This window comes from Bombina bombina, chromosome 6, assembly GCF_027579735.1.
Source record: "Bombina bombina isolate aBomBom1 chromosome 6, aBomBom1.pri, whole genome shotgun sequence".
In the NCBI taxonomy this organism is placed as follows: Eukaryota; Metazoa; Chordata; class Amphibia; order Anura; family Bombinatoridae; genus Bombina; species Bombina bombina.
This window is the reverse complement of record NC_069504.1, coordinates 108,830,592-108,857,176: the sequence shown is the minus strand read 5'-3', so window position 1 is coordinate 108,857,176 and position 26,585 is coordinate 108,830,592. Positions and strand designations below refer to the sequence as shown.

At 41.2% G+C, this 26,585-nt stretch overlaps 1 protein-coding gene across 6 annotated transcripts in view; it reads left to right on the top strand.

The window, feature by feature from the left end:
* SRPK2 (SRSF protein kinase 2) overlaps window positions 1-26,585 on the top strand; it is a 508,288-nt gene that overhangs the window by 436,057 nt on the left and 45,646 nt on the right. For all 6 annotated transcript variants that reach the window (XR_008402804.1, XM_053716553.1, XM_053716552.1 and 3 more), the window contains 2 exons: window positions 24,946-25,046; window positions 25,133-25,240. Coding sequence is in view for 5 of the 6 variants with exons in the window: in XM_053716553.1 (XP_053572528.1) it covers window positions 24,946-25,046; window positions 25,133-25,240 (209 nt within the window). In the remaining variant the exon portion in view is untranslated. The remainder of the gene's footprint in view (window positions 1-24,945; window positions 25,047-25,132; window positions 25,241-26,585) is intronic.

Sequence of the window (26,585 nt, the reverse complement as noted above, 5' to 3'; positions counted from 1 at the left end):
GTGGGAACTTCATCCGGAGGTTTTCGCTCAACTGATTCATCGTTGGGGCAAACCAGATCTGGATCTCATGGTGTCTCGCCAGAACGCCAAGCTTCCTTGCTACGGATACACGTCCAGGGACCCGGGAGCGGTGCTGATAGATGCTCTGACAGCCCCTTGGGTCTTCAACATGGCTTATGTGTTTCCACCATTTCCGATGCTTCCTCGACTGATTGCCAAGATCAAACAGGAGAGAGCTTCGGTGATTCTGATAGCGCCTGCGTGGCCACGCAGGACCTGGTATGCAGACCTAGTGGACATGTCGTCCTGTCCACCATGGTCTCTGCCTCTGAGGCAGGACCTTCTAATTCAGGGTCCTTTCAACCATCCAAATCTAATTTCTCCGAGGCTGACTGCATGGAGATTGAACGCTTGATTCTATCAAAGCGTGGCTTCTCGGAGTCGGTTATTGATACCTTAATACAAGCTAGGAAACCTGTTACCAGAAGAATTTACCATAAGATATGGCGTAAATATTTGTATTGGTGCGAATCCAAGAGTTACTCATGGAGTAAGGTTAGGATTCCTAGGATATTGTCTTTTCTACAAGAGGGTTTAGAAAAGGGCTTATCCGCTAGTTCGTTAAAAGGACAGATTTCTGCTCTGTCTATTCTTCTACACAAGCAGAATTTCCAGACGTTCAGGCTTTTTGTCAGGCTTTGGCTAGGATTAAGCCTGTGTTTAAGACTGTTGCTCCGCCGTGGAGCTTAAACTTAGTTCTTAACGTCCTGCAAGGCGTTCCATTTGAACCCCTTCATTCCATTGATATTAAGCTGTTATCTTGGAAAGTTCTGTTTTTGATGGCTATTTCCTCGACTCGAAGAGTCTCTGAGTTATCTGCCTTACATTGTGATTCTCCTTATCTGATTTTTCATTCAGACAAGGTAGTTCTGCGTACTAAACCTGGGTTCTTATCTAAGGTAGTTTCTAACAGGAATATCAATCAAGAGATTGTTGTTCCATCATTGTGTCCTAACCCTTCTTCAAAGAAGGAACGACTTTTGCATAATCTGGACGTAGTCCGTGCCCTGAAGTTCTATTTGCAGGCAACTAAAGATTTTCATCAAACTTCTTCCCTGTTTGTCGTTTACTCTGGACAGAGGAGAGGTCAAAAGGCTTCGGCTACCTCTCTCTCTTTTTGGCTTCGTAGCATAATACGTTTAGCCTATGAGACTGCTGGACAGCAGCCTCCTGAAAGAATTACAGCTCATTCTACTAGAGCTGTGGCTTCCACCTGGGCCTTTAAAAATGAGGCTTCTGTTGAACAGATTTGCAAGGCTGCGACTTGGTCTTCACTTCACACTTTTTCAAAGTTTTACAAATTTGACACTTTTGTTTCTTCGGAGGCTATTTTCTCTTGTTAAGTGTGTTCAGTCCACGGGTCATCCATTACTTATGGAATATATTCTCTCCCCAACAGGAAATTGCAAGAGGATCACCCAATCAGAGCTGCTACATAGCTCCTCCCCTCACGTGTCATATTCAGTCATTCTCTTGCAACTGAAAAGATAGGACGTTGTGAGAGGTTCTGTGGTGTTTTTATACTTCAATCAAAAGTTTGTTATTTTAAAATGACACCGGAGTGTGTTGTTTATTCTCAGGCAGTATTTGGAAGAAGAATCTGCCTGCGTTTTCTATGATCTTAGCGGCAGTAACTAAGATCCACTGGCTGTTCTCGCATATTCTGAGGAGTGAGGTAACTTTCAGAAGGGAATGGCGTGCGGGGAACCCTGCAAACAAGGTATGTGCAGTAAATTATTTTTCTATGGAATGGAATTGACTAAGAAAATACTGCTGATACCGATGTAATGTAAGTAAAAGCCTTTAATACAGTGAGAGCGACTGTTAACAGGCTGATTTAAATATATACAGTAAAGTAATTTTCTAAGGAATGGAAATTGACTGAGAAAATGCTATTAATACTGAAGTGATGTTATAAGCCTTAAATGCAGTAGGAAGACTGGTATCAGGCTTATCAATAGAGATACATGCTCATTAAAAAAGGGATGTTTAAAACGATTTTACTGGCATGTTTATTCGTTTTGTGAGGTACATTGGTGATAAAACTTGTTGGGGCATAAAATTTTTCCACATGGCTGACAATATTTCTGCATAGAAACAGTTAACTGACACTCCCAATATTGTAATATTGAGTAGGAGGGGCCTATTTTAGCGCTCTTTTGACGCAGTAAAAAATTCAGGCTCTGTCTTCCTGCTTCCTTCTGCTTGTCCCGGGTCGTCTCCAGACAGCTTAAGGGACTTCATAAGTCATTTTGAGGGAGTTGGAGATCATATCTCAGGGATATCTTCTGGACTTCAAGGCTTCTCCTCCTCTAGGGAGATTTCATCTTTCAAGGTTATCAGAAAACCAAATAAATGTTGCGTACAAGACCTCCTAGTAATGGGAGTGATCCACCCAGTTCCGCGAACGGAACAAGGACAGGGATTTTATTCAAATCTGTTCGTGGTTCCCAAGAAAGAGGGTACCTTCAGGCCAATTTTGGACCTAAAGATTTTAAACAAATTCCTAAGAGTTCCATCATTCAAAATGGAAACTATTCGGACTATCCTACCCATGATCCAAGAGGGTCAGTACATGACCACGGTGGATTTAAAGGATGCCTACCTTCACATACCTATTCACAAAGATCATCATCGGTTCCTAAGATTTGCCTTCCTAGACAGGCATTACCAGTTTGTAGCTCTTCCCTTTGGGTTGGCTACGGCCCCGAGAATCTTTACAAAGGTGCTGGGCTCTCTTCTGGCGGTTCTAAGACCGCGAGGCATAGCGGTGGCTCCGTATCTAGACGACATCCTGATACAGGCGACAAGCTTGCAAATTGCCAAGTCTCATACAGAGATAGTTCTGGCATTTCTAAGATCGCATGGGTGGAAGGTGAACGTGGAAAAGAGTTCTATCACCTCTCACAAGAGTCTCCTTCCTAGGGACTCTGATAGATTCTGTAAAAATGAAAATTTACCTGACGGAGGCCAGGTTATCAAAACTCTTAAATGCTTGCCGAGTCCTTCATTCCATTCCACGCCCGTCAGTGGCTCAGTGCATGGAAGTTATCGGCTTAATGGTAGCGGCAATGGACATAGTGCCATTTGCGCGCCTGCATCTCAGACCGCTGCAATTATGCATGCTCAGTCAGTGGAATGGGGATTACTCAGATTTGTCCCCTCTACTAAATCTGGATCAAGAGACCAGAGATTCTCTTTTCTGGTGGTTATCTCGGGTCCATCTGTCCAGGGGTATGACCTTTCGCAGGCCAGATTGGACGATTGTAACAACAGATGCCAGCCTCCTAGGCTGGGGCGCAGTCTGGAATTCCCTGAAGGCTCAGGGATCCTGGACTCAGGAGGAGAAACTCCTCCCAATAAATATTCTGGAGCTAAGGGCAATATTCAACGCTCTTCTAGCTTGGCCTCAGCTAGCAACACTGAGGTTCATCAGATTTTAGTCGGACAACATCACGACTGTGGCTTATATCAACCATCAAGGGGGAACCAAGAGTTCCCTAGCGATGTTGGAAGTCTCAAAGATAATTCGCTGGGCAGAGTCTCACTCTTGCCACTTGTCAGCGATCCACATCCCAGGAGTGGAGAACTGGGAGGCGGACTTTCTAAGTCGTCAGACTTTTCATCCGGGGGAGTGGGAACTCCATCCGGAGGTATTTGCTCAACTGGTCCATCGTTGAGGCAAACCAGATCTGGATCTCATGGCGTCTCGCCAGAATGCCAAACTTCCTCCGACCCGGGAGCGAAGCTGATAGATGCTCTAGCAGCTCCTTGGTTCTTCAGCATGGCTTATGTGTTTCCACCGTTTCCTCTGCTCCCTCGACTGATTGCCAAGATCAAACAGGAGAGAGCATCAGTGATCCTGATAGCGCCTGCGTGGCCACGCAGGACCTGGTATTCAGACCTAGTGGTCATGTCGTCTTGTCCTCCATGGACTCTACCTTTGAGGAAAGACCTTCTAATACAAGGTCCTTTCAATCATCCAAATCTAATTTCTCTGAGACTGACTGTGTGGAGATTGAACGCTTGATCTTATCAAAGCATGGTTTCTCCGAGTCAGTTATTGATACTTTGATACAGGCACGAAAGCCTGTTACCAGAAAAATCTACCATAAGATATGGCGTAAATACCTGTATTGGTGCGAATCCAAGAGTTACTCGTGGAGTAAGGTTAGGATTCCAAGGATATTGTCTTTTCTCCAAGAGGGTTTGGAAAAAGGCTTATCAGCTAGTTCTTTAAAGGGACAGATTTCTGCTTTGTCTATTCTTTTGCATAAGCGTCTGGCAGAAGTTCCAGACATCCAGGCTTTTTGTCAAGCGTTAGCTAGGATTAAGCCTGTGTTTAAAACTGTTGCTCCTCCGTGGAGCTTAAACTTGGTTCTTAAAGTTCTTCAAGGAGTTCCGTTTGAACCCCTTCATTCCGTTGATATTAAACTTTTATCTTGGAAAGTTCTATTTTTGATGGCTATTTCCTCGGCTCGAAGAGTCTCGGAATTGTCTGCCTTACACTGTGATTCTCCTTATCTGATTTTTCATTCAGACAAGGTAGTTCTGCGTATTAAACCTGGGTTTTTACCTAAGGTAGTCTCTAACAGAAATATCAATCAGGAGATTGTTGTTCCGTCATTATGTCCTTCTTCAAGGAAGGAACGACTTTTGCATAATCTGGATGTAGTCCGTGCCCTGAAATTCTATTTACAGGCAACTAAAGATTTTCGTCAAACTTCTTCCCTGTTTGCCGTTTACTCTGGACAGAGGAGAGGTCAAAAAGCTTCGGCAACCTCTCTCTCCTTTTGGCTTCGTAGCATAATACGTTTAGCCTATGAGACTGCTGGACAGCAGCCCCCTGAAAGAATTACAGCTCATTCCACTAGAGCTGTGGCTTCCACCTGGGCCTTTAAGAATGAGGCTTCTGTTGAACAGATTTGCAAGGCTGCGACTTGGTCTTCGCTTCACACTTTTTCAAAATTTTACAAATTTGACACTTTTGCTTCTTCGGAGGCTGTTTTGGGGAGAAAGGTTCTACAGGCAGTGGTTCCTTCCGTTTAAGTGCCTGCCTTGTCCCTCCCATCATCCGTGTACTTGGCTTTGGTATTGGTATCCCATAAGTAATGGATGACCCGTGGACTGAACACACTTAACAAGAGAAAGCATAATTTATGCTTACCTGATAAATTTATTTCTCTTATAGTGTGTTCAGTCCACGGCCCGCCCTGTCTTTTTAAGGCAGATCTAAATTTTATTTAATACTTCAGTCACCACTGCACCCTATGGTTCCTCCTTTCTCGTCTTGTTTTGGTCGAATGACTGAATATGACATGTGAGTGGAGGAGCTATGTAGCAGCTCTGATTGGGTGATCCTCTTGCAATTTCCTGTTGGGGAGAGAATATATTCCATAAGTAATGGATGACCCGTAGACTGAACACACTACAAGAGAAATAAATTTATCAGGTAAGCATAAATTATGTTTTTGGGAGAAAGGTACTTCAGGCAGTGGTTCCCTCCGTTTAACCCCTTAATGACCGCAGCACTTTTCCATTTTCTGTCCGTTTGGGACCAAGGCTATTTTTACATTTTTGCGGTGTTTGTGTTTAGCTGTAATTCTCCTCTTACTCATTTACTGTACCCACACATATTATATACCGTTTTTCTCGCCATTAAATGGACTTTCTAAAGATACCATTATTTTCATCATATCTTATAATTTACTATAAAAAAAAATATAAAATATGAGGAAAAATTGAAAAAAAATACACTTTTTCTAACTTTGACCCCCAAAATCTGTTACACATCTACAACCACCAAAAAACACCCATGCTAAATAGTTTCTAAATTTTGTCCTGAGTTTAGAAATAACCAATGTTTACATGTTCTTTGCTTTTTTTGCAAGTTATAGGGCCATAAATACAAGTAGCACTTTGCTATTTCCAAACCATTTTTTTTTTTCAAAATTAGCGCTAGTTACATTAGAACACTAATATCTTTCAGGAATCTCTGAATATCCATTGACATGTATATATTTTTTTTTAGTAGACATCCCAAAGTATTGATCTAGGCCCATTTTGGTATATTTCATGCCACCATTTCACCGCCAAATGCGATCAAATAAAAAAAATTGTTCACTTTTTCACAAATTTTTTCACAAACTTTAGGATTCTCACTGAAATTATTTACAAACAGCTTATGCAATTATGGCACAAATGGTTGTAAATTCTTCTCTGGGATCCCCTTTGTTCAGAAATAGCAGACTTATATGGCTTTGGTGTTGCTTTTTGGTAATTAGAATGCCACTAAATGCCACTGCGCACCACACGTGTATTATGCCCAGCAGTGAAGGGGTTAATTAGGGAGCATGTAGGGAGCTTTTTGGGGTAATTTTAGCTTTAGTGTAGTGTAGTAGACAACCCCAAGTATTGATCTAGGCCCATTTTGGTATATTTCATGCCACCATTTCACCGCCAAATGCGATCAAATTAAAAAAAACGTTAAATTTTTCACAATTTTAGGTTTCTCACTGAAATCATTTACAAACAGCTTGTGCAATTATGGCACAAATGGTTGTAAATGCTTCTCTGGGATCCCCTTTGTTCAGAAATAGCAGACATATATGGCTTTGGCGTTGCTTTTTGGTATTTAGAAGGCCGCTAAATGCCGCTGCGCATCACACGTGTATTATGGCGAGCAGTGAAGGGGTTAATTAGGTAGCTTGTAGGGAGCTTGCAGGGTTAATATCACATTTAGTGTAGAGCTCAGCCTCCCACCTGAAACATCAGACCCCCTGATCCCTCCCAAACAGCTCTCTTCCCTCCCCCACCCCACAATTGTCCCCGCCATCTTAAGTACTGGCAGAAAGTCTGCCAGTACTAAAATAAAAGCTATATTTCTCCAACATAGGTGTGTCCGGTCCACGGCGTCATCCTTACTTGTGGGATATTCTCTTCCCCAACAGGAAATGGCAAAGAGCCCAGCAAAGCTGGTCACATGATCCCTCCTAGGCTCCGCCTACCCCAGTCATTCTCTTTGCCGTTGTACAGGCAACATCTCCACGGAGATGGCTTAGAGTTTTTTAGTGTTTAACTGTAGTTTTTATTATTCAATCAAGAGTTTGTTATTTTAAAATAGTGCTGGTATGTACTATTTACTCTGAAACAGAAAAGAGATGAAGATTTCTGTTTGTAAGAGGAAAATGATTTTAGCAACCGTTACTAAAATCCATGGCTGTTCCACACAGGACTGTTGAGAGGAATTAACTTCAGTTGGGGGAACAGTGAGCAGTCTTTTGCTGCTTGAGGTATGACACATTCTAACAAGACGATGTAATGCTGGAAGCTGTCATTTTCCCTATGGGATCCGGTAAGCCATGTTTATTCAGAAAGTAAATAAGGGCTTCACAAGGGCTTATTAAGACTGTAGACTTTTTCTGGGCTAAATCGATTCATATATTACACATATTTAGCCTTGAGGAATCATTTAATCTGGGTATTTTGGTAAAATAATATCGGCAGGCACTGTTTTAGACACCTTATTCTTTAGGGGCTTTCCCTAATCATAGGCAGAGCCTCATTTTCGCGCCGGTATTGCGCACTTGTTTTTGAGAGGCATGACATGCAGTCGCATGTGTGAGGAGCTCTGATACATAGAAAAGACTTTCTGAAGGCATCATTTGGTATCGTATTCCCCTTTGGGCTTGGTTGGGTCTCAGCAAAGCAGATACCAGGGACTGTAAAGGGGTTAAAGTTAAAAACGGCTCCGGTTCCGTTATTTTAAGGGTTAAAGCTTCCAAAATTGGTGTGCAATACTTTTAAGGCTTTAAGACACTGTGGTGAAATTTTGGTGAATTTTGAACAATTCCTTCATACTTTTTCGCAATTGCAGTAATAAAGTGTGTTCAGTTTAAAATTTAAAGTGACAGTAACGGTTTTATTTTAAAACGTTTTTTGTACTTTGTTATCAAGTTTATGCCTGTTTAACATGTCTGAACTACCAGATAGACTGTGTTCTGAATGTGGGGAAGCCAGGGTTCCTTCTCATTTAAATAAATGTGATTTATGTGACACTGAAAATGATGCCCAAGATGATTCCTCAAGTGAGGGGAGTAAGCATGGTACTGCATCATTCCCTCCTTCGTCTACACGAGTCTTGCCCACTCAGGAGGCCCCTAGTACATCTAGCGCGCCAATACTCCTTACTATGCAACAATTAACGGCTGTAATGGATAATTCTATCAAAAACATTTTAGCCAAAATGCCCACTTATCAGCGCAAGCGCGACTGCTCTGTTTTAGATACTGAAGAGCATGGGGACGCTGATGATAATGGTTCTGAAATGCCCCTACACCAGTCTGAGGGGGCCAGGGAGGTTTTGTCTGAGGGAGAAATTTCAGATTCAGGGAAAATTTCTCAACAAGCTGAACCCGATGTGATTACATTTAAATTTAAGTTGGAACATCTCCGCGCTCTGCTTAAGGAGGTATTATCCACTCTGGATGATTGTGAGAATTTGATCATCCCAGAGAAACTATGTAAAATGGACAAGTTCCTAGAGGTCCCGGGGCTCCCAGAAGCTTTTCCTATACCCAAGCGGGTGGCGGACATTGTAAATAAAGAATGGGAAAGGCCCGGTATACCTTTCGTCCCTCCCCCCATATTTAAAAAATTGTTTCCTATGGTCGACCCCAGAAAGGACTTATGGCAGACAGTCCCCAAGGTCGAGGGAGCGGTTTCTACTTTAAACAAACGCACCACTATACCCATAGAAGATAGTTGTGCTTTCAAAGATCCTATGGATAAAAAATTAGAAGGTTTGCTTAAAAAGATGTTTGTTCAGCAAGGTTACCTTCTACAACCAATTTCATGCATTGTCCCTGTCACTACAGCCGCGTGTTTCTGGTTCGATGAACTAGTTAAGGCGATCGATAGTGATTCTCCTCCTTATGAGGAGATTATGGACAGAATCCGTGCTCTCAAATTGGCTAATTCTTTCACCCTAGACGCCACTTTGCAATTGGCTAGGTTAGCGGCGAAAAATTCTGGGTTTGCTATTGTGGCGCGCAGAGCGCTTTGGTTGAAATCTTGGTCAGCGGATGCGTCTTCCAAGAACAAACTACTTAACATTCCTTTCAAGGGGAAAACGCTGTTTGGCCCTGACTTGAAAGAGATTATCTCTGATATCACTGGGGGTAAGGGCCACGCCCTTCCTCAGGATAGGTCTTTCAAGGCCAAAAATAAACCTAATTTTCGTCCCTTTCGTAGAAACGGACCAGCCCCAAGTGCTACGTCCTCTAAACAAGAGGGTAATACTTCTCAAGCCAAGCCAGCCTGGAGACCAATGCAAGGCTGGAACAAGGGAAAGCAGGCCAAGAAACCTGCCACTGCTACCAAGACAGCATGAAATGTTGGCCCCCGATCCGGGACCGGATCTGGTGGGGGGCAGACTCTCTCTCTTCGCTCAGGCTTGGGCAAGAGATGTTCTGGATCCTTGGGCACTAGAAATAGTCTCCCAAGGTTATCTTCTGGAATTCAAGGGGCTTCCCCCAAGGGGGAGGTTCCACAGGTCTCAATTGTCTTCAGACCACATAAAAAGACAGGCATTCTTACATTGTGTAGAAGACCTGCTAAAAATGGGAGTGATTCATCCTGTTCCATTAGGAGAACAAGGGATGGGGTTCTACTCCAATCTGTTCATAGTTCCCAAAAAAGAGGGAACGTTCAGACCAATCTTAGATCTCAAGATCTTAAACAAGTTTCTCAAGGTTCCATCGTTCAAGATGGAAACCATTCGAACAATTCTTCCTTCCATCCAGGAAGGTCAATTCATGACCACGGTGGATTTAAAGGATGCGTATCTACATATTCCTATCCACATGGAACATCATCGGTTCCTAAGGTTCGCATTCCTGGACAAGCATTACCAGTTCGTGGCGCTTCCTTTCGGATTAGCCACTGCTCCAAGGATTTTCACAAAGGTACTAGGGTCCCTTCTAGCGGTGCTAAGACCAAGGGGCATTGCAGTAGTACCTTACTTGGACGACATTCTGATTCAAGCGTCGTCCCTTCCTCAAGCAAAGGCTCACACGGACATAGTCCTGGCCTTTCTCAGATCTCACGGATGGAAAGTGAACGTGGAAAAGAGTTCTCTATCTCCGTCGACAAGGGTTCCCTTCTTGGGAACAATAATAGCCTCCTTAGAAATGAGGATTTTTCTGACAGAGGCCAGAAAAACAAAACTTCTAAACTCTTGTCGGACACTTCATTCCGTTCCTCTTCCTTCCATAGCGCAGTGCATGGAAGTAATAGGTTTGATGGTAGCGGCAATGGACATAGTTCCTTTTGCGCGCATTCATCTAAGACCATTACAACTGTGCATGCTCAGTCAGTGGAATGGGGACTATACAGACTTGTCTCCGAAGATACAAGTAAATCAGAGGACCAGAGACTCACTCCGTTGGTGGCTGTCCCTGGACAACCTGTCTCAAGGGATGACCTTCCGCAGACCAGAGTGGGTCATTGTCACGACCGACGCCAGTCTGATGGGCTGGGGCGCGGTCTGGGGATCCCTGAAAGCTCAGGGTCTTTGGTCTCGGGAAGAATCTCTTCTACCGATAAATATTCTGGAACTGAGAGCGATATTCAATGCTCTCAAGGCTTGGCCTCAGCTAGCGAAGGCCAAGTTCATACGGTTTCAATCAGACAACATGACGACTGTTGCGTACATCAACCATCAGGGGGGAACAAGGAGTTCCCTGGCGATGGAAGAAGTGACCAAAATCATTCAATGGGCGGAGACTCGCTCCTGCCACCTGTCTGCAATCCACATCCCAGGAGTGGAAAATTGGGAAGCGGATTTTCTGAGTCGTCAGACATTGCATCCGGGGGAGTGGGAACTCCATCCGGAAATCTTTGCCCAAATCACTCAACTGTGGGGCATTCCAGACATGGATCTGATGGCCTCTCGTCAGAACTTCAAGGTTCCTTGCTACGGGTCCAGATCCAGGGATCCCAAGGCGACTCTAGTAGATGCACTAGTAGCACCTTGGACCTTCAAACTAGCTTATGTATTCCCGCCGTTTCCTCTCATCCCCAGGCTGGCAGCCAGGATCCATCAGGAGAGGGCGTCGGTGATCTTGATAGCTCCTGCGTGGCCACGCAGGACTTGGTATGCAGATCTGGTGAATATGTCATCGGCTCCACCATGGAAGCTACCTTTGAGACGAGACCTTCTTGTTCAAGGTCCGTTCGAACATCCGAATCTGGTCTCACTCCAGCTGACTGCTTGGAGATTGAACGCTTGATTTTATCAAAACGAGGGTTCTCAGATTCTGTTATTGATACTCTTGTTCAGGCCAGAAAGCCTGTAACTAGAAAAATTTACCACAAAATATGGAAAAAATATATCTGTTGGTGTGAATCTAAAGGATTCCCCTGGGACAAGGTAAAGATTCCTAAGATTCTATCCTTTCTCCAAGAAGGATTGGAGAAAGGATTATCTGCAAGTTCCTTGAAGGGACAGATTTCTGCCTTGTCTGTGTTACTTCACAAAAAGCTGGCAGCTGTGCCAGATGTTCAAGCCTTTGTTCAGGCTCTGGTTAGAATCAAGCCTGTTTACAAACCTTTGACTCCTCCTTGGAGTCTCAACTTAGTTCTTTCAGTTCTTCAGGGGGTTCCGTTTGAACCCTTACATTCCGTTGATATTAAGTTATTATCTTGGAAAGTTTTGTTTTTGGTTGCAATTTCTTCTGCTAGAAGAGTTTCAGAATTATCTGCTCTGCAGTGTTCTCCTCCTTATCTGGCGTTCCATGCAGATAAGGTGGTTTTACGTACTAAACCTGGTTTTCTTCCAAAAGTTGTTTCTAACAAAAACATTAACCAGGAGATAGTCGTGCCTTCTTTGTGTCCGAAACCAGTTTCGAAGAAGGAACGTTTGTTGCACAATTTGGATGTTGTTCGCGCTCTAAAATTCTATTTAGATGCTACAAAGGATTTTAGACAAACATCTTCCTTGTTTGTTGTTTATTCTGGTAAAAGGAGAGGTCAAAAAGCAACTTCTACCTCTCTCTCTTTTTGGATTAAAAGCATCATCAGATTGGCTTACGAGACTGCCGGACGGCAGCCTCCTGAAAGAATCACAGCTCATTCCACTAGGGCTGTGGCTTCCACATGGGCCTTCAAGAACGAGGCTTCTGTTGATCAGATATGTAGGGCAGCGACTTGGTCTTCACTGCACACTTTTACCAAATTTTACAAGTTTGATACTTTTGCTTCTTCTGAGGCTGTTTTTGGGAGAAAGGTTTTGCAAGCCGTGGTGCCTTCCATTTAGGTGACCTGATTTGCTCCCTCCCTTCATCCGTGTCCTAAAGCTTTGGTATTGGTTCCCACAAGTAAGGATGACGCCGTGGACCGGACACACCTATGTTGGAGAAAACAGAATTTATGTTTACCTGATAAATTACTTTCTCCAACGGTGTGTCCGGTCCACGGCCCGCCCTGGTTTTTTAATCAGGTCTGATAATTTATTTTCTTTAACTACAGTCACCACGGTATCATATGGTTTCTCCTATGCAAATATTCCTTCTTAACGTCGGTCGAATGACTGGGGTAGGCGGAGCCTAGGAGGGATCATGTGACCAGCTTTGCTGGGCTCTTTGCCATTTCCTGTTGGGGAAGAGAATATCCCACAAGTAAGGATGACGCCGTGGACCGGACACACCGTTGGAGAAAGTAATTTATCAGGTAAACATAAATTCTGTTTTGTTGTTTTTTTGTGTTTTAAAAAAGCATATTTACATATGCTGCTGTGTACTATCCCCCCCTTAGCCCCCAACCTCACTGATCCCCCCCAAACAGCTCTATAACCCTCCCAATCTAACTTAATATGCGCCATCTTGGGTACTGGCAGCTGTCTGCCAGTACCCAGTTTAGAAGAAAATATGGTTTTTTTTTATTTTTATTACAATTTTCTGTAGTGTAGCTTCCCCCCACACAAACCAACCCCCCACCCCTCCACGATCTATTTTTGTGCTTTTGCACAAACAAGATTGGGCCCTTTTTCCTAGCAATATTTTCCGTAGTGTAGCGGTTCCCACCCGCTCCCGCCCCGTGCACGCGCCCACCCGCCAACCTCCGTGCACGTGCGCGCTCACGCGCGCCCCCTAACGGCCCCGCCTCCGATCCCGCCCCCCTTGATGGCAGAAGATACACCGATGGCCGCCCACCCGCCTCCCAAGTCGGCTCCCACCCACCAACGATACCGGCCATCGATGTCCGGTGCAGGGAGGGCCACAGAGTGGCTCTCTCTGCATCGGATGGCCATGTAAAGTTATTGCAGGATGCCTCCATATCGAGGCATCACTGCAATAACCGGAAAGCAGCTGGAAGCGAGCAGGATCGCTTCCAGCTGCTTTCCACACCAAGGACGTGCAGGGTACGTCCTCAGGCATTAACTGCCTTTTTTTTGAGGACGTACCCTGCACGTCCTCGGTCATTAAGGGGTTAAAGTTCCTGCCTTGTCCCTCCCTTCATCCGTGTACTTTAGCTTTGGTATTAGTATCCCATAAGTAATGGATGACCCGTGGACTGACTACACTTAACAAGAGAAAACATAATTTATGCTTACCTGATAAATTTATTTCTCTTGTAGTGTAGTCAGTCCACGGCCCGCCCTGTCTTTTAAGGCAGATCTAATTTTTTAATTAAACTCCAGTCACCACTGCACCCTATGGTTTCTCCTTTCTTGTCTTGTTTCGGTCGAATGACTGGATATGACATGTGAGGGGAGGAGCTATATAGCAGCTCTGCTTGGGTGATCCTCTTGCAACTTCCTGTTGGGGAAGAGATATAATCCCATAAGTAATGGATGACCCGTGGACTGACTACACTACAAGAGAAATAAATTTATCAGGTAAGCATAAATTATGTTTTTAAGGGCAATGCCCATCCAAATGCCCTTTTCAGGGCAATGGGGAGCTTAGGTTTTTTTAGTTAGTATTTTATTTGGGGGGTTGGTTGTGTCGGTGGTGGGTTTTACTTTGGGGGGGGGGGGGTTGTTTGTATTTTTTTTCCAGGTAAAAGAGCTGATTACTTTGGGGCAATGCCCCGCAAAAGGCCCTTTTAAGGGCTATTGGTAGTTTAGTTTAGGCTAGGGTTTTTTTTTATTTTGGGGGGCTTTTTTTATTTTGGTGTAATTAGTTTAAATATCTGTAATTTGTTTATTATTTTCTGTAATTTAGTGTGGTTTTTTTTGTACTTTAGCTAATTTAATTTAATTGATTTAATTGTTGTTAATTTTGTTAATTTATTTAATTGTAGTGTTAGGTGTTAGTGTAACATAGGTTAGGTTTTATTTTACAGGCAATTTTGTATTTATTTTAGCTAGGTAGTTATTAAATAGTTAATAACTATTTAGTAACTATTCTACCTAGTTAAAATAAATACAAACTTGCCTGTAAAATAAAAATAAACCCTAAGCTAGCTACAATGTAACTATTAGTTGTATTGTAGCTAGCTTAGGGTTTATTTTATAGGTAAGTATTTAGTTTTAAATAGGAATAATTTAGTTAATGATAGGAATTTTATTTAGACTTATTTAAATTATATTTAAGTTAGGGGGGTTAGGGTTAGACTTAGATTTAGGGGTTAATAACTTTAATATAGTGGCGGCGACGTTGGGGGCGGCAGATTAGGGGTTAATAAATGTAGGTAGGTGGCGTCAATGTTAGGGACGGCAGATTAGGGGTTAATAATATTTAACTAATGTTTGCAAGGCGGGAGTGCGGCGGTTTAGGGGTTAATATGTTATAGTGGCGGCAGATTAGGGGTTAATAAGTGTAAGATTAGGGGTGTTTAGACTCGGGGTTCATGTTAGGGTGTTAGGTGTAGACATAAAATGTATTTCCCCATAGGAATCAATGGGGCTGCGTTAAGGAGCTTTACGCTGTTTTTTTTGCAGGTGTTAGACTTTTTTTCAGCCGGCTCTCCTTGTTGATTCCTATGGGGAAATCGTGCAAGAGCACGTACGACCAGCTCACCGCTGCATTAAGCAGCGCTGGTATTGGAGTGCGGTAATGAGCAACATTTTGCTCAACGCTCACTTCTTGCCTTTTAACAACGGGTTTCTGAAAACTCGTAATACCAGCGCTGCAGGTAAGTGAGCGGTGAGACAAAACTGCTTGTTAGCACCGCATAGCCTCTAACGCAAAACTCGTAATCTAGGTCATAATGTTTGCAATAGAAGGAGCAGTGTCTTCATGATTCTTATAAATGTTTGGAATGACTACAGCAGAAAAGTTTGTGAAGGTGTCCTGACCCTTTATGGATGGATGGATGTGTGTGTGTATGTATGTATGTGTGTGTATATATATGGATGGATGTGTGTATATATATATTGCTATAATACAGGTCATTATCCAGTTAGATTGCTTCTACATTTTATTGTTGATGTACTCTCTAAGGGCAGTGTTTTAAACAAAATTATAACCACAAACCCCAATTAGAATTTAACTTCCTTCTGCCAACAACTTTTTTTATATATAAACAGTATGACTTGTCAAGGCTCTCATATTATCTGCCTAAGCCAGGCCTATGTGGAGCTTGCAGCAGCAATGATTACAAATGGTTAAAACAATTAGCCAATTGATACAGGGCTTAACTTGGGCTGATATAGTACACTTAATATATGTTTGTGTTTTCAAGATCTTGAATTGTTACAGCAAACTTTGTTTTTACGCTGTTAGTGCATGTGAATTTCAATTCTTTGAAGGTGTAAAATGTAGATGGTATCTCCGTTTCATGGTACTAAAGTTTATGTGCTTTAAAAGTTTTTTTTCCCACTGCTTGAGATAGTTTGCAGCTTTTTGCGATGATGTGAAATTAAGGGATTTTGGCAGGTTTTTAGAACTTATAACACACTACCCTCTTACCTTCTGTGACCCTCCGTGTAACACTCCTGTGTTGGTCACTTAGATCTCCTCTCGGGCGCTTAGCAACTTAAGCTGTTTCTGAGCTCTTTCAGCTCTGAAGTAAAACTAATCCGCTGGGTGTTTTAACCAAGGTTTCCTGTTCTTGGTACAATGTCTCTGTTCTTTGCAAGGATGAAGTATTTGTGAGCGCTCACCTTCTCCTCTCGTATCCCCAGTTTATTTTTCAGTTTGAAGTGCACGATATGGCTCTGTCAACATGTTTCGGTGAAAATTCACCTACCAATAAACGAGTGCTTTCCATGGTTCTGAACCAAAAAAATAGCTTAGATGCCTTCTTTTTCAAATAAAGAAAGCAAGAGAACGAAGAAAAAATGATAATAGGAGTAAATTAGAACGTTGTTTAAAATTGCATGCTCTATCTGAATCATGAAAGAAAAAATTTGGGTTCAGTGTTCCTATAAGGTTTCAGAGGAGCAACTATGCAAAGTGGCCTCTTTGTATACCTTTAAGTCAATTGACAATCTGCTGTAATTTATGCGCTTGTCAATTACATTTTTTTGGTATTGTATGTGATCTGTATTTGCAAGATCTTTATGTGAAATGGGAGTGAAATATTGTAAAGGGTTTGTTTTAAATACAAAAATTGTACATCTTTTTTTATTTAAGCAATAATAGAATATGCAGTACCTTGTGAGATGTAGCCTGCATAGGCATGTGTGTGAAATTGTGGGGGGTTTTTCTTTTTCTTTTCTTTTTCTTTTTATTTAGAAACATTGGATATCAGTACAAGGAAATGTGTACCAGCAAGAGCATAACAGGTTACAATAAGTTGACTAACAACTAGTCAGTAGAGAAAAAACAATTGCAATACATTTAGATGTTAATTTTCATCCATGAATTTTCATATGTATGGTATATATTTGACTGTTGTATATAGAGTTTGCTTTCCTTCATACATTCCTTTTATTTGTTAAGTAGTATATTTCTATATCTTCTATACTTATATTAGAATTCTAATTTTTAACTACTAACAAATAGTTAATGTACCTAATTCATACTAGTCATGGGTGTTTTTGTAGGAGGATGCACTTTTTCTTTGACCAATCGTATTTTAATGTATTCTTAAGTAAGGGAATGTGTTCACAAGATAGGCTATGAATACGGCATACTGCCGAAATGCGTAAACCGCTTGTGCTGTGCATCCTTTTTACCTTTTCATGGGTGGCTGTTTGTCATCATTTTTTAATGGATACAATAAATGCTAATTTTTACATATAGAGTGAGTCTTTTTCTTTTGCTTTACCAATATATTTGCTACCATTCAATAATGTATTGGTCAATAGGAAGAATGACTAAATGTTTTGCGTTCAAGAAGTAGATGAGGGATCAAGCAGCTTGCTTGGTTAATCGGGTGCTTTGAGGTATTAAACATTTAAGATTTAGAATGTATGAAGGAAAGCAAACTCTCTATACATTTTAAGACAAAATGACCCTCCTTAGAGAGGTACATGATACAGGCATTATCTAATAAACAATTACATGAATATTGAAGATGTTGTTCCAGAGCTTAAATGATAGACATGATCTCTACTTTGTGTTACATCTTGGTACTCTATTATATAGTTAGGGTTTGAAAAGCATATAGTCCCTAAGCTAAGGAAATATGATGGTGCAGACACTGCAGAGTGATCAGCAAGGTTGGGTTTTTGTTATGTTTTTAAACTAAAGAAATAAAAAAAAAGCAAAACAGGGATTCTGCTCTTAAGTAGAAAAAAATCTAATGATGAACATTAGTGTTCTTGGTAATATTTGGCATTGTTTATCTAACATGTAAAACTCCTAAAAATTGGAGCCTTAGCTAGTCTTTCACACGTTCATTGATAGGTCAATATGAAGACTAACTGCATAAAAAGGCTTAACTTAGGAGCCTGGTATATCTTCTAAGCAGAGTATATTATTATAAGGAGTAACAGCTATCAGTATGATAACAAGGAGTTTACTTGAATATGATATTTGACAAAGGATTATGTAAAGTTGTGGACTTGTTCAACCATAGTAGGAGGTAACTTTATCTTGGAGCAGAGATGAGACTTTCCTTGCCATCAGTGATAATATTTTAAGTTACACTAACTGTGAAAATCCAACTGTTTCACAGAATACAGAAACACATTGCTTATCATATAATGGAGAATAAATGCAACTGCAGGAAAATAAGCTATGTAGTACTAGTAGTTTTGAAAATGATTGTATTCTTCTCTCTTACACTGATGGCCAATTTAAGTGTATAGTTATACAATTGAAAAGAGTTATTAATAAACCTAATCTTGCTAACTATGCAATATAGAATCATCAGTTCTAAATTACATCAGTTTAAATACAAATTTATGTTACTAAAATGTATGAACAACTTTTACTGTTCAGTGATATAGACTATGGTATAAATGAGCAAATTGTAATGAGTATACTGGTTCTGTTAGGCACAAAATATAGTTTAGACATTTAACAGAGTGCAAGGACGCCAGAGGGGTTTACTTCTGAGAGTTTCTAGCCTCAAGGCTACACTATAAGAGGAGCATACCAGCACATATTACAAAGTAAATCATATGATTATTCATTAGGACATAACACAAAATGAAGTAGCCACTATTTAACTTATAACAATAAAGATTAAACATGCTCAGCGTCATAAAGAATACTAGTGAAGAGTACCCACGATACCAGCATCCAATAATAAAGTCCACAAAAGACTAAGAAGATGTAATTTGGAGCAAAAGGGTGGGTAGCAGCCTATGACATAAATGAGTTATAATTTAGCCAACACCGCCGTAGATAAGCTCCCCTCATTCAATTGTAAAGAAACAGTCTCTGTTTTCAAGCCAAGTCTCCCCTCTTCAGGTAAGCCAGTAGCCGGAGTCATAGTAGGTAAGACAAAGCAATGATCCCTGTACTCGATTAAGTTAACAATAGGGCTATTTAACGGATCCAGATGCAAGATGAAATTTGTGCTGCGTACAGGGAACATGCCCGGTGCTCTCCATCTCAATAGAGATATTGGGGCCTATTTATTATGTGTCTGTCCGACATGATCCGATCAGCGAATCATGTCCGACAGACATCGCTGAATGCAGAGAGCAATACACTCTCCACATTCAGCATTGCACCAGCAGCTCTTGTGAACTACTGCTGCAACGCCGCCCCCTGCAGATTTGCGGATTGGCCACTAGCAGGGGGTCAGTTGATTTCCCACGATGTCTGTCCGCCTCCTCAGAGCAGGCGGACAGGTTATGGAGCTGCAGTCTTTAGACCACTGCTTCATAACTGGTGTTTCTGGCGACTTTGAAGGCTCGACAAAACATGGCCCTTCAAACTCCAAAAGACTCCCCTCCGTGTCTTCAAAAGTAATTTGGGTAATGAAAGCTGTATCAGCCATTGAAAGTTCCGCAATGTTAGGATATGAATACAGAGTTGGCACGTATGTGGGTTTGAAAGTGCGCAGGTGAATCAGTAAGTTCTGCGTGTCTGTTTCCAGTGCATTAAATGCCGGTAAAAGGTGAGCTGTTAAGGCAGCAACTATATATTGATCTCTGTGGCGGGCATGTTTGAGATACTGTATATAGCAGGAGAGGATGTCTGTATCACGTGGCAGGCCTCGTACCTTACCACATACTGTCTGGTATTATTCAATTATTTAACTTCTCGTCGGCCAAGAGGTGTCCTCCTTGATTCCAAGAGGCTCCCAAACAGCTGTTCTGTTAAGAGAAAGCAGGATGGCTCTAAGTATGACCACGTTTCAGCTGTAAAGAGCAAGATTTTACATAGAGCAACACACTTCTGTGGCCGTCTTGTATTACCGCCCACCGGAAGATCTTATCGAGATTGTGTTTTTAAGTAATTTAAAATGTAATTGAAATGTAATTATTTCTTTCTAATGACACGGTGAGTCCACGATCATCATAATTACTGTTGGGAATATCACTCCTGGCCAGCAGGATGAGGCAAAGCGCACCACAGCAAAGCTGTTAAATACCACTCCCCTTACCCACAACCCCTAGTCATTCTCTTTGCCTGTTGCAAGGAGGTGGTAAAGTAATTAGGTGTCCTGATTTAGATTCTTCTATCAAGATTTTTTTATTTTGAAGTCAGGGCAGGATTGCTCTGCCTTCCATCACAATCTGGGTATAGCTGTACTCCACGTTAGTCTCTTCAGTAGGGCTGTTGTAGCTTTAAAGCAGTTAGAAAAACGAAGAAAAGTCCACTTTACAAGTTCCTAACATGTTGCTGCCCTGATATACAAAGCCTGAGTGAGTTTACTCTGTCTTTCTTTTTTCCACAGGCCTCTGTAAGGAGCAGCATTCTCTCACACTGGGTGGACTGTCCCCCTGCCGGACGGCGAGATGCAGTTAAGTGTTCAGTCTTCTATAATTATGGGGACTTGCACTTCTAAAAATGGACTGCTATTCTTAGGACATGTATATATATCCTGGGGTAGGATATTTCAGGCAGGTTGCAGGCACTGGTGACCAGGAGACTAGGGGATTATACTTTATAGAGTATTCCCTGTTTATGTTATAGGGTTCTTTAGGGCCCTAAGTCGTGTAAGAAGAGAGGGTAGAATCTCAGATGCGGATGGTATAATTCCTTCGTCTGATACTGAGGGGTATCCTTCAGATGTATGCTTTTTCTCCTCGTGTACTGTTAAAGGAGGTATTAGCTACTTGGACGACATCGATAGGCCTGTCTTTGTCAACCTTGGATAGGTCCATTGTCATGTTCCTTCTTATGAGGAAGTGTCTATAGACGGACTGCCGATTTTTTTTGAGGAATATTTAGGATACTCTGTTTTCCGTATGTCCTACTGGACTGTGCTGCTATGGCACAGAGTATTTCGATCTCTATGGGAGATAACTGTTCCTTACGGATCCATGAGCTGGCAGGTGTAATATAAGGCTGGAGTTTATTTGGAGCAATGCATTGTTGTCCAGGTTTGCTGTGATAGGCTGTGGGCTCTGTGACTAATTTTTTGGTCAGCAGATACCACCTAGGCCTTATAGTTTCTGCAGTAGTAGATTCAATCCTAAGTTCCTCCAGATCCATGCCTCTGGTGTTTTTTCTTTCAAGGTTTGGTCTTGGCCTGGCAGGCAGATTCATTTTCCTACTTTGTGAAGAGAGGTTGTTCTTCTTTTCGCCAAGTTAAGTTTTTTTCTTTCCTCTTTATGCTATAGACCAACTTTAGTATTCCTCCCAGAGACAGTTTTCTCCTTTGGAGTCTCTGCAGTTTAGGAGTGATAGTCCCAGTTTGGGAAAGGTAGGTTTACCTTCAGTCAGGTATTGCCTTTTTGACTTTTCATCTTTTTTCCTTTAGTCCAAGAGGGTTTGTCTATAACATTTTTAGACCTGAAGGATGGGCTTTATTGCTCTCTTGAAACTCTGTCAAGTGCCTGAGTTTCGTCATCCTTGTAAGACCTTTTTAGTCTTGGGATATTGCAGGGCCTTCTGAATTTATTTGGTTCATGTGGCATCCTTTATTTGAGCAATTTCTCTGTTTTTGGAAATTGTGCCCACCATCCTTTCCCATGATTGGGAATTAAGTCTGGAGATGAGTTTTTTTGTCTTGTCTATGATAATTATTGAGGACCTTGACAGATTCTCTATTAGGAGAACTTTCTATCTGAGTTTAGATAATATAGGTCTTATTCCCTTCTCTCTCTTTAAAAGGATTTGGGAGAGTAGTTCACTCCTCTGATTTTATTTTTTCTGTCCGGTTAACGGGGAAGTGCTTGTGGTCCGGTAAATAGTTTCCCCTTTGCACCAGAAAGTTGGTAGTTTTGGATGTGGCTGCAGTTGTTTTTTTTTTTATCTTTCCAGCGGCTTTAGTTAGGCCGGTGAGGTAGTTCAGTTTGGTTAATGCTCTGACTACAGGGAAAGCCTATGTAGAGAAGAGTATGTAGGGAAATGGTCTTTTGATCCATGGACATCATTCCCTTGTTATTCTCCATAAAATGGAGGACTTGCGATCTGTCGCTAAGGATAGATCGAGATTTATCTCTCTCTCCCGTAGTGGGGAGTGTTTGTCCTAGGGCGAGTGCGTCGGACTGATGTCAGCCTGCTTTGAGACTTATTTCTGAACTGATTGTGGCTTAACATAAGCACTCAGTATAGCTCTGTGTTTTCTCTTAAGATTGTATAAATCTTTTACATTGCTAAGGATTTCCGTGGAGTTTTGAAAAATTTTTGAGGCTCTACATGGTAGAGCTAATACAGAGCCTTAGGCTCAGTTTGCCTTCCTGACCTTTGGAAGACTCAGGGTTGGAGACTAGTCTTGAGTAGTCTTTATCTTGTTTCCAGTAGTCAATGTTATCTCACTCGTGGCATCAATCATCAGGGAGAAGCATGGAGTTCCCTAAGCCATAGAGTGACATAGAGGATGGGTCAACAGGCGGAAGCCCACAATGGTTATCCTAGGCCATCCTATTTCCAGGTGGGACGACCTGGAAGCGGGATCGGAAGCAGCCAATGTAGTGTGGTTGTTAGCTGGGGTTTTGATTGTAAAGGTTTTGGGTTAGAATCCAGCTTCTGTGCTGGATGCCCATTAGCAGACAGACTTCTTTCCGGGTAGTGGGTGCTCCATCCGGAGGTGTTTTCCAGTCTGACCCTCAGAGGAGGGGGTGCGGAGCTGGATTTGAGAGCGTCTCTGCGGATTTCCAAACTCCAAGGTGTGGTTCAGGGCCAGGAATCCACAAGCGGATCGAATAGAAGCTCTGGAGATTGTTTGAGTCTTCAGGTTAATTCACCTGTTTTTTTTTCTCCGTTTCTCTCCTTCCGTGAGTTATTGCTCGTATCAGGTACAAGAGAGCTTACGTGAATCTCAGCTCCTGAGTGTCTCCGCAGGTCCTGGTGTGTAGATGTAGTAGAGATCGTCTGTTTTCACTTTGGAGTTTGCCTCTGAGGAGGGTCCTTCTACCTCAGGGCCCTTCCTTTATCCACAGATCTTTCTCTAGAGCTTCTGTTTAGAGGTTGAGCGCTTGATTTAGCTAAGCGTGTTTTTTCAAATCGGTCATTGAGACCATGGTTCAGGCTCATAAGTCTGTTTCGAGATGGTTTTATCATAGGATATGGCGTAAATATCTTTATTGGTGTGAGTCAAATGGATATTCTTGGGGTAACGGCAGAATCTCAATGATCTTGTTTTTTCTCCAGGAAGGCCTGGATAAAGGGTTTTCTTTCAGTACCCTCTAGGATCAGATCTATCCATTCTGCTGCTCAAGCATCTGACGGACATGCCGGATGTCCAATCCTTTTGTCAGGCCCTGGTCAGATTCAGGGCAGTGTTTAAAACAGTTGCTCCACTTTGGAGTCTTAACTTTTTTCTTATAGTTTTACAAACAGGCTCTGTTTGAGCCTATGCATTCCATAGATATTAAGTTATTATCTTAGGAGGTTTTGTTTTTTTTGTTTTTTTACTGCTTTCTCTTCTGCTTGGAGAGTTTCTGAATTTTCAGCCTTGCAGTGCGATTCTCCTTATCTTATTTTTCATTCTGATAAGGTAGTCCTGCGTACTGCCTTAGGTTTCCTTCCCAAAGTGGTTTTGGATAGGAATATTAATCAATAATTTGTTGTTCCTTCTTTGTGTCTCAATCCTTATTCTCATAAGGAGCGTTTGTTGCACAACCTGGATGTGGTTTGTGCATTGAAATATTATTTGCAGGCAACTAAAGACTTTCGCCAGTCTTCTTCTTCTTCTTTCTTTGTTGTTTTTTCTGGGAAGCGCAAGGGTCAGAAAGCTACTTCTCTTTCTTTTTGGCTGAGGAGGATTATTCGTTTGGCTTAGGAGTCTGCTGGACAGTAGCCTCCTGAGAAAATTACAGCTCATTCCACTAGGTCTGTTTCTTCTTCTTGGGCCTTAAGAGATGAAGCTTTTGTGGAACAGATTTGCATAGCTGCCACTTGGTCTTCTTTACATACTATTTCTAAATTTTTACTAGTTTGTTACTTTTGCTTCGGCTGAGGCTTATTTTGGGAGATAGGTTCTTCAAGCAGTGGGGCCTTCCGTTTAGGCTGTCTTGTCCCTCCCTTATCATCCGTTTCCTCTGGCTTGGGTATTGGTACCCAAGGAGTGGTATTTAACAGCTTTGCTGTGGTGCTCTTTGCCTCCTCCTGCTGGCCAAGAGTGATATTCCCAACAGTAATTATGATGATCCGTGGACTCACCGTGTCAAGAAAGAAGTACATTTATCAGGTAAGCATAAATTTTCTTTTTGTTTAGTTTTCCCCCAATAATCTAATTTACTAGTTTTTTTTTTTTAAATTCTCTTTGTAGAGTGTAAAAAAAAGAGTAAATTAATTCAAATGGGTGGGGCCATATGGGTGTGGTTGTATGTAAAGGGTTGTGGTCTAGCGCTCCACCATCTTCAAAATTCACCAGCCGCCACTGTACAGTTTGTATTTTTTATATTTTGACTCGCCATAGTAGTAGTCACCTAGGTAAAGTAGTTTCTTTTTAAGGAAGAAGACAGACACCTAAAGCCCTATCTTTTTTCCATTCATGTGCCTCTTTTCGAGACAGTGTGCTTGTTCTGTTTTTCAGTATAATTATCTTGGTTTTGGTCTGTGCACCCTTATATTCAATACTTTGCTTCTTGTTATTGGTGAGTGCTAGTAAGACACGCCAAGATAAAACATAATGGTAATTATCACTTAGTTACTTATGTAGCACTCTTCTAGCATCCCTAAATTTGTTGGTTTACTGCTTTTTACCAAAAATACTATCATACAGGAAAAGTCTGAATTGTATACCCTATGGAAAACATGTAGCTTTGTCTTTCTCCTCATCCCCCTTTAAAGTGAATTTGTTTGTGTTACTTAAAGATAAGATACAGAAATTTCAGTACCTTAGATTTTTCTCTGTCACAAACAGTGTAATATGAGTGCAGAATGCTGGAAATATTTTAATTTATTCATTTTTAAATTTTAGCTAAAACACGTGCCGCAGACCTACTTATCAACCCTCTGGATCCAAGAAATGCAGAGAAAATAAGGGTTAAAATTGCCGACTTGGGCAATGCCTGTTGGGTGGTACGTAAGCATTGTTTACTTTCAAGAAATGCATTGATGTAAACATTATCTAAGCCCTACTCACCATTATCCGATCTCTTTTGCAGCATAAACACTTTACGGAAGATATCCAGACAAGGCAATACCGGTCAATAGAAGTTCTGATAGGTGCAGGATACAGTACACCTGCTGACATATGGAGCACAGCTTGCATGGTAGGAGAATTTAGTTTAGTAATTATTTGTGTCTGTGTAACTTGTGCAAATGATTTACCTGTTAGTTTTAAATTAGTTATATATATATAGAAATCCCTAATGCACGGAAACTTGTGCTGAACAACTGGGAGATTCTGCATATCCTGAAAACCCAAATGGGTTAAAGAAAAGAGTGATGTCATGAGAATGTCAAAAGTACTTAAATTGTGCTGAAAACCAAGAAAACTAGATCAGCCTTAGAACCCATATAGGGCTAGATTACGATTGGCACGCTACCTGTTGCGTGCAAGCTGCTCTTGTGTGCGTTAGAAGTAGCACGTATATTACGAGTTGAAAGTAAACGCGTTTGCTTGCGCGCAATTGAATTTAACTCGCAACTTCAGAACTCCTGTTAACTAGTCTGCCTAACTAAAAAGTGGAAAACACATTGTAATCATAATACTACTATCTGATAAAAAAGTATTTTTAAAAAATGTTGCATTAAAAAGTTATAAAGTCTCAAAGATATGAGGTGTAAGAAAAAAAGGCCTCTAAAGGGGTTTAACATAGAGATACATTCATATACATGTCTAAATATATATATATATGTATGTGTGTATATATGTATATATACTGTGTATATATATATATTTATATTTGTGTACATATGTATTTATGTATGTATATATGTATTTACAGACATATATACACATATAAATACATGTATACATATGTGTGTGTGTATATATGTATGTGTGTATATATGTATATATACTGTATATATATATATATATATATATTTGTGTACATATGTATTTATGTATGTATATGTATATATGTATTTACAGACATATATACACATGTAAATACATATGTATACGTGTGTGTGTGTGTGTGCATTGAAGCTCTTTGCAGTCAAGTAGCTTAAAACATGTAAAAGCATATTTATGCAATATTCATATTTAATAAAGTGTTTAACAATTACAATGTATTCCAATGTTCTTCACATAACGAAATACTAATTATTTATAAATTATTTATACATACATATATATATATATATATATATATATATATACACATACAGCGAGAGAGAGAGAGAGATTCAAACTTTGACTTTTTGTGCATCAGGTTGTGCAAAAACTTTTTACTTTAAACTTGTAATACGCTTGCTTTCTGACGTGTGCAAAATGCCTCCAACTAGCAAAGTTAATGCGGGAGCCCAAAGTATTGCTCCACTCATAATCTAGCCCATAGACTTTAGAATAATGGATAGAACATAGCACCTACATGATACCCAAATGTTGAAACACTTGAAAGTGATGCAGCATTGCTGTAAAAAAGCTGACTAGAAAATATCATCTGA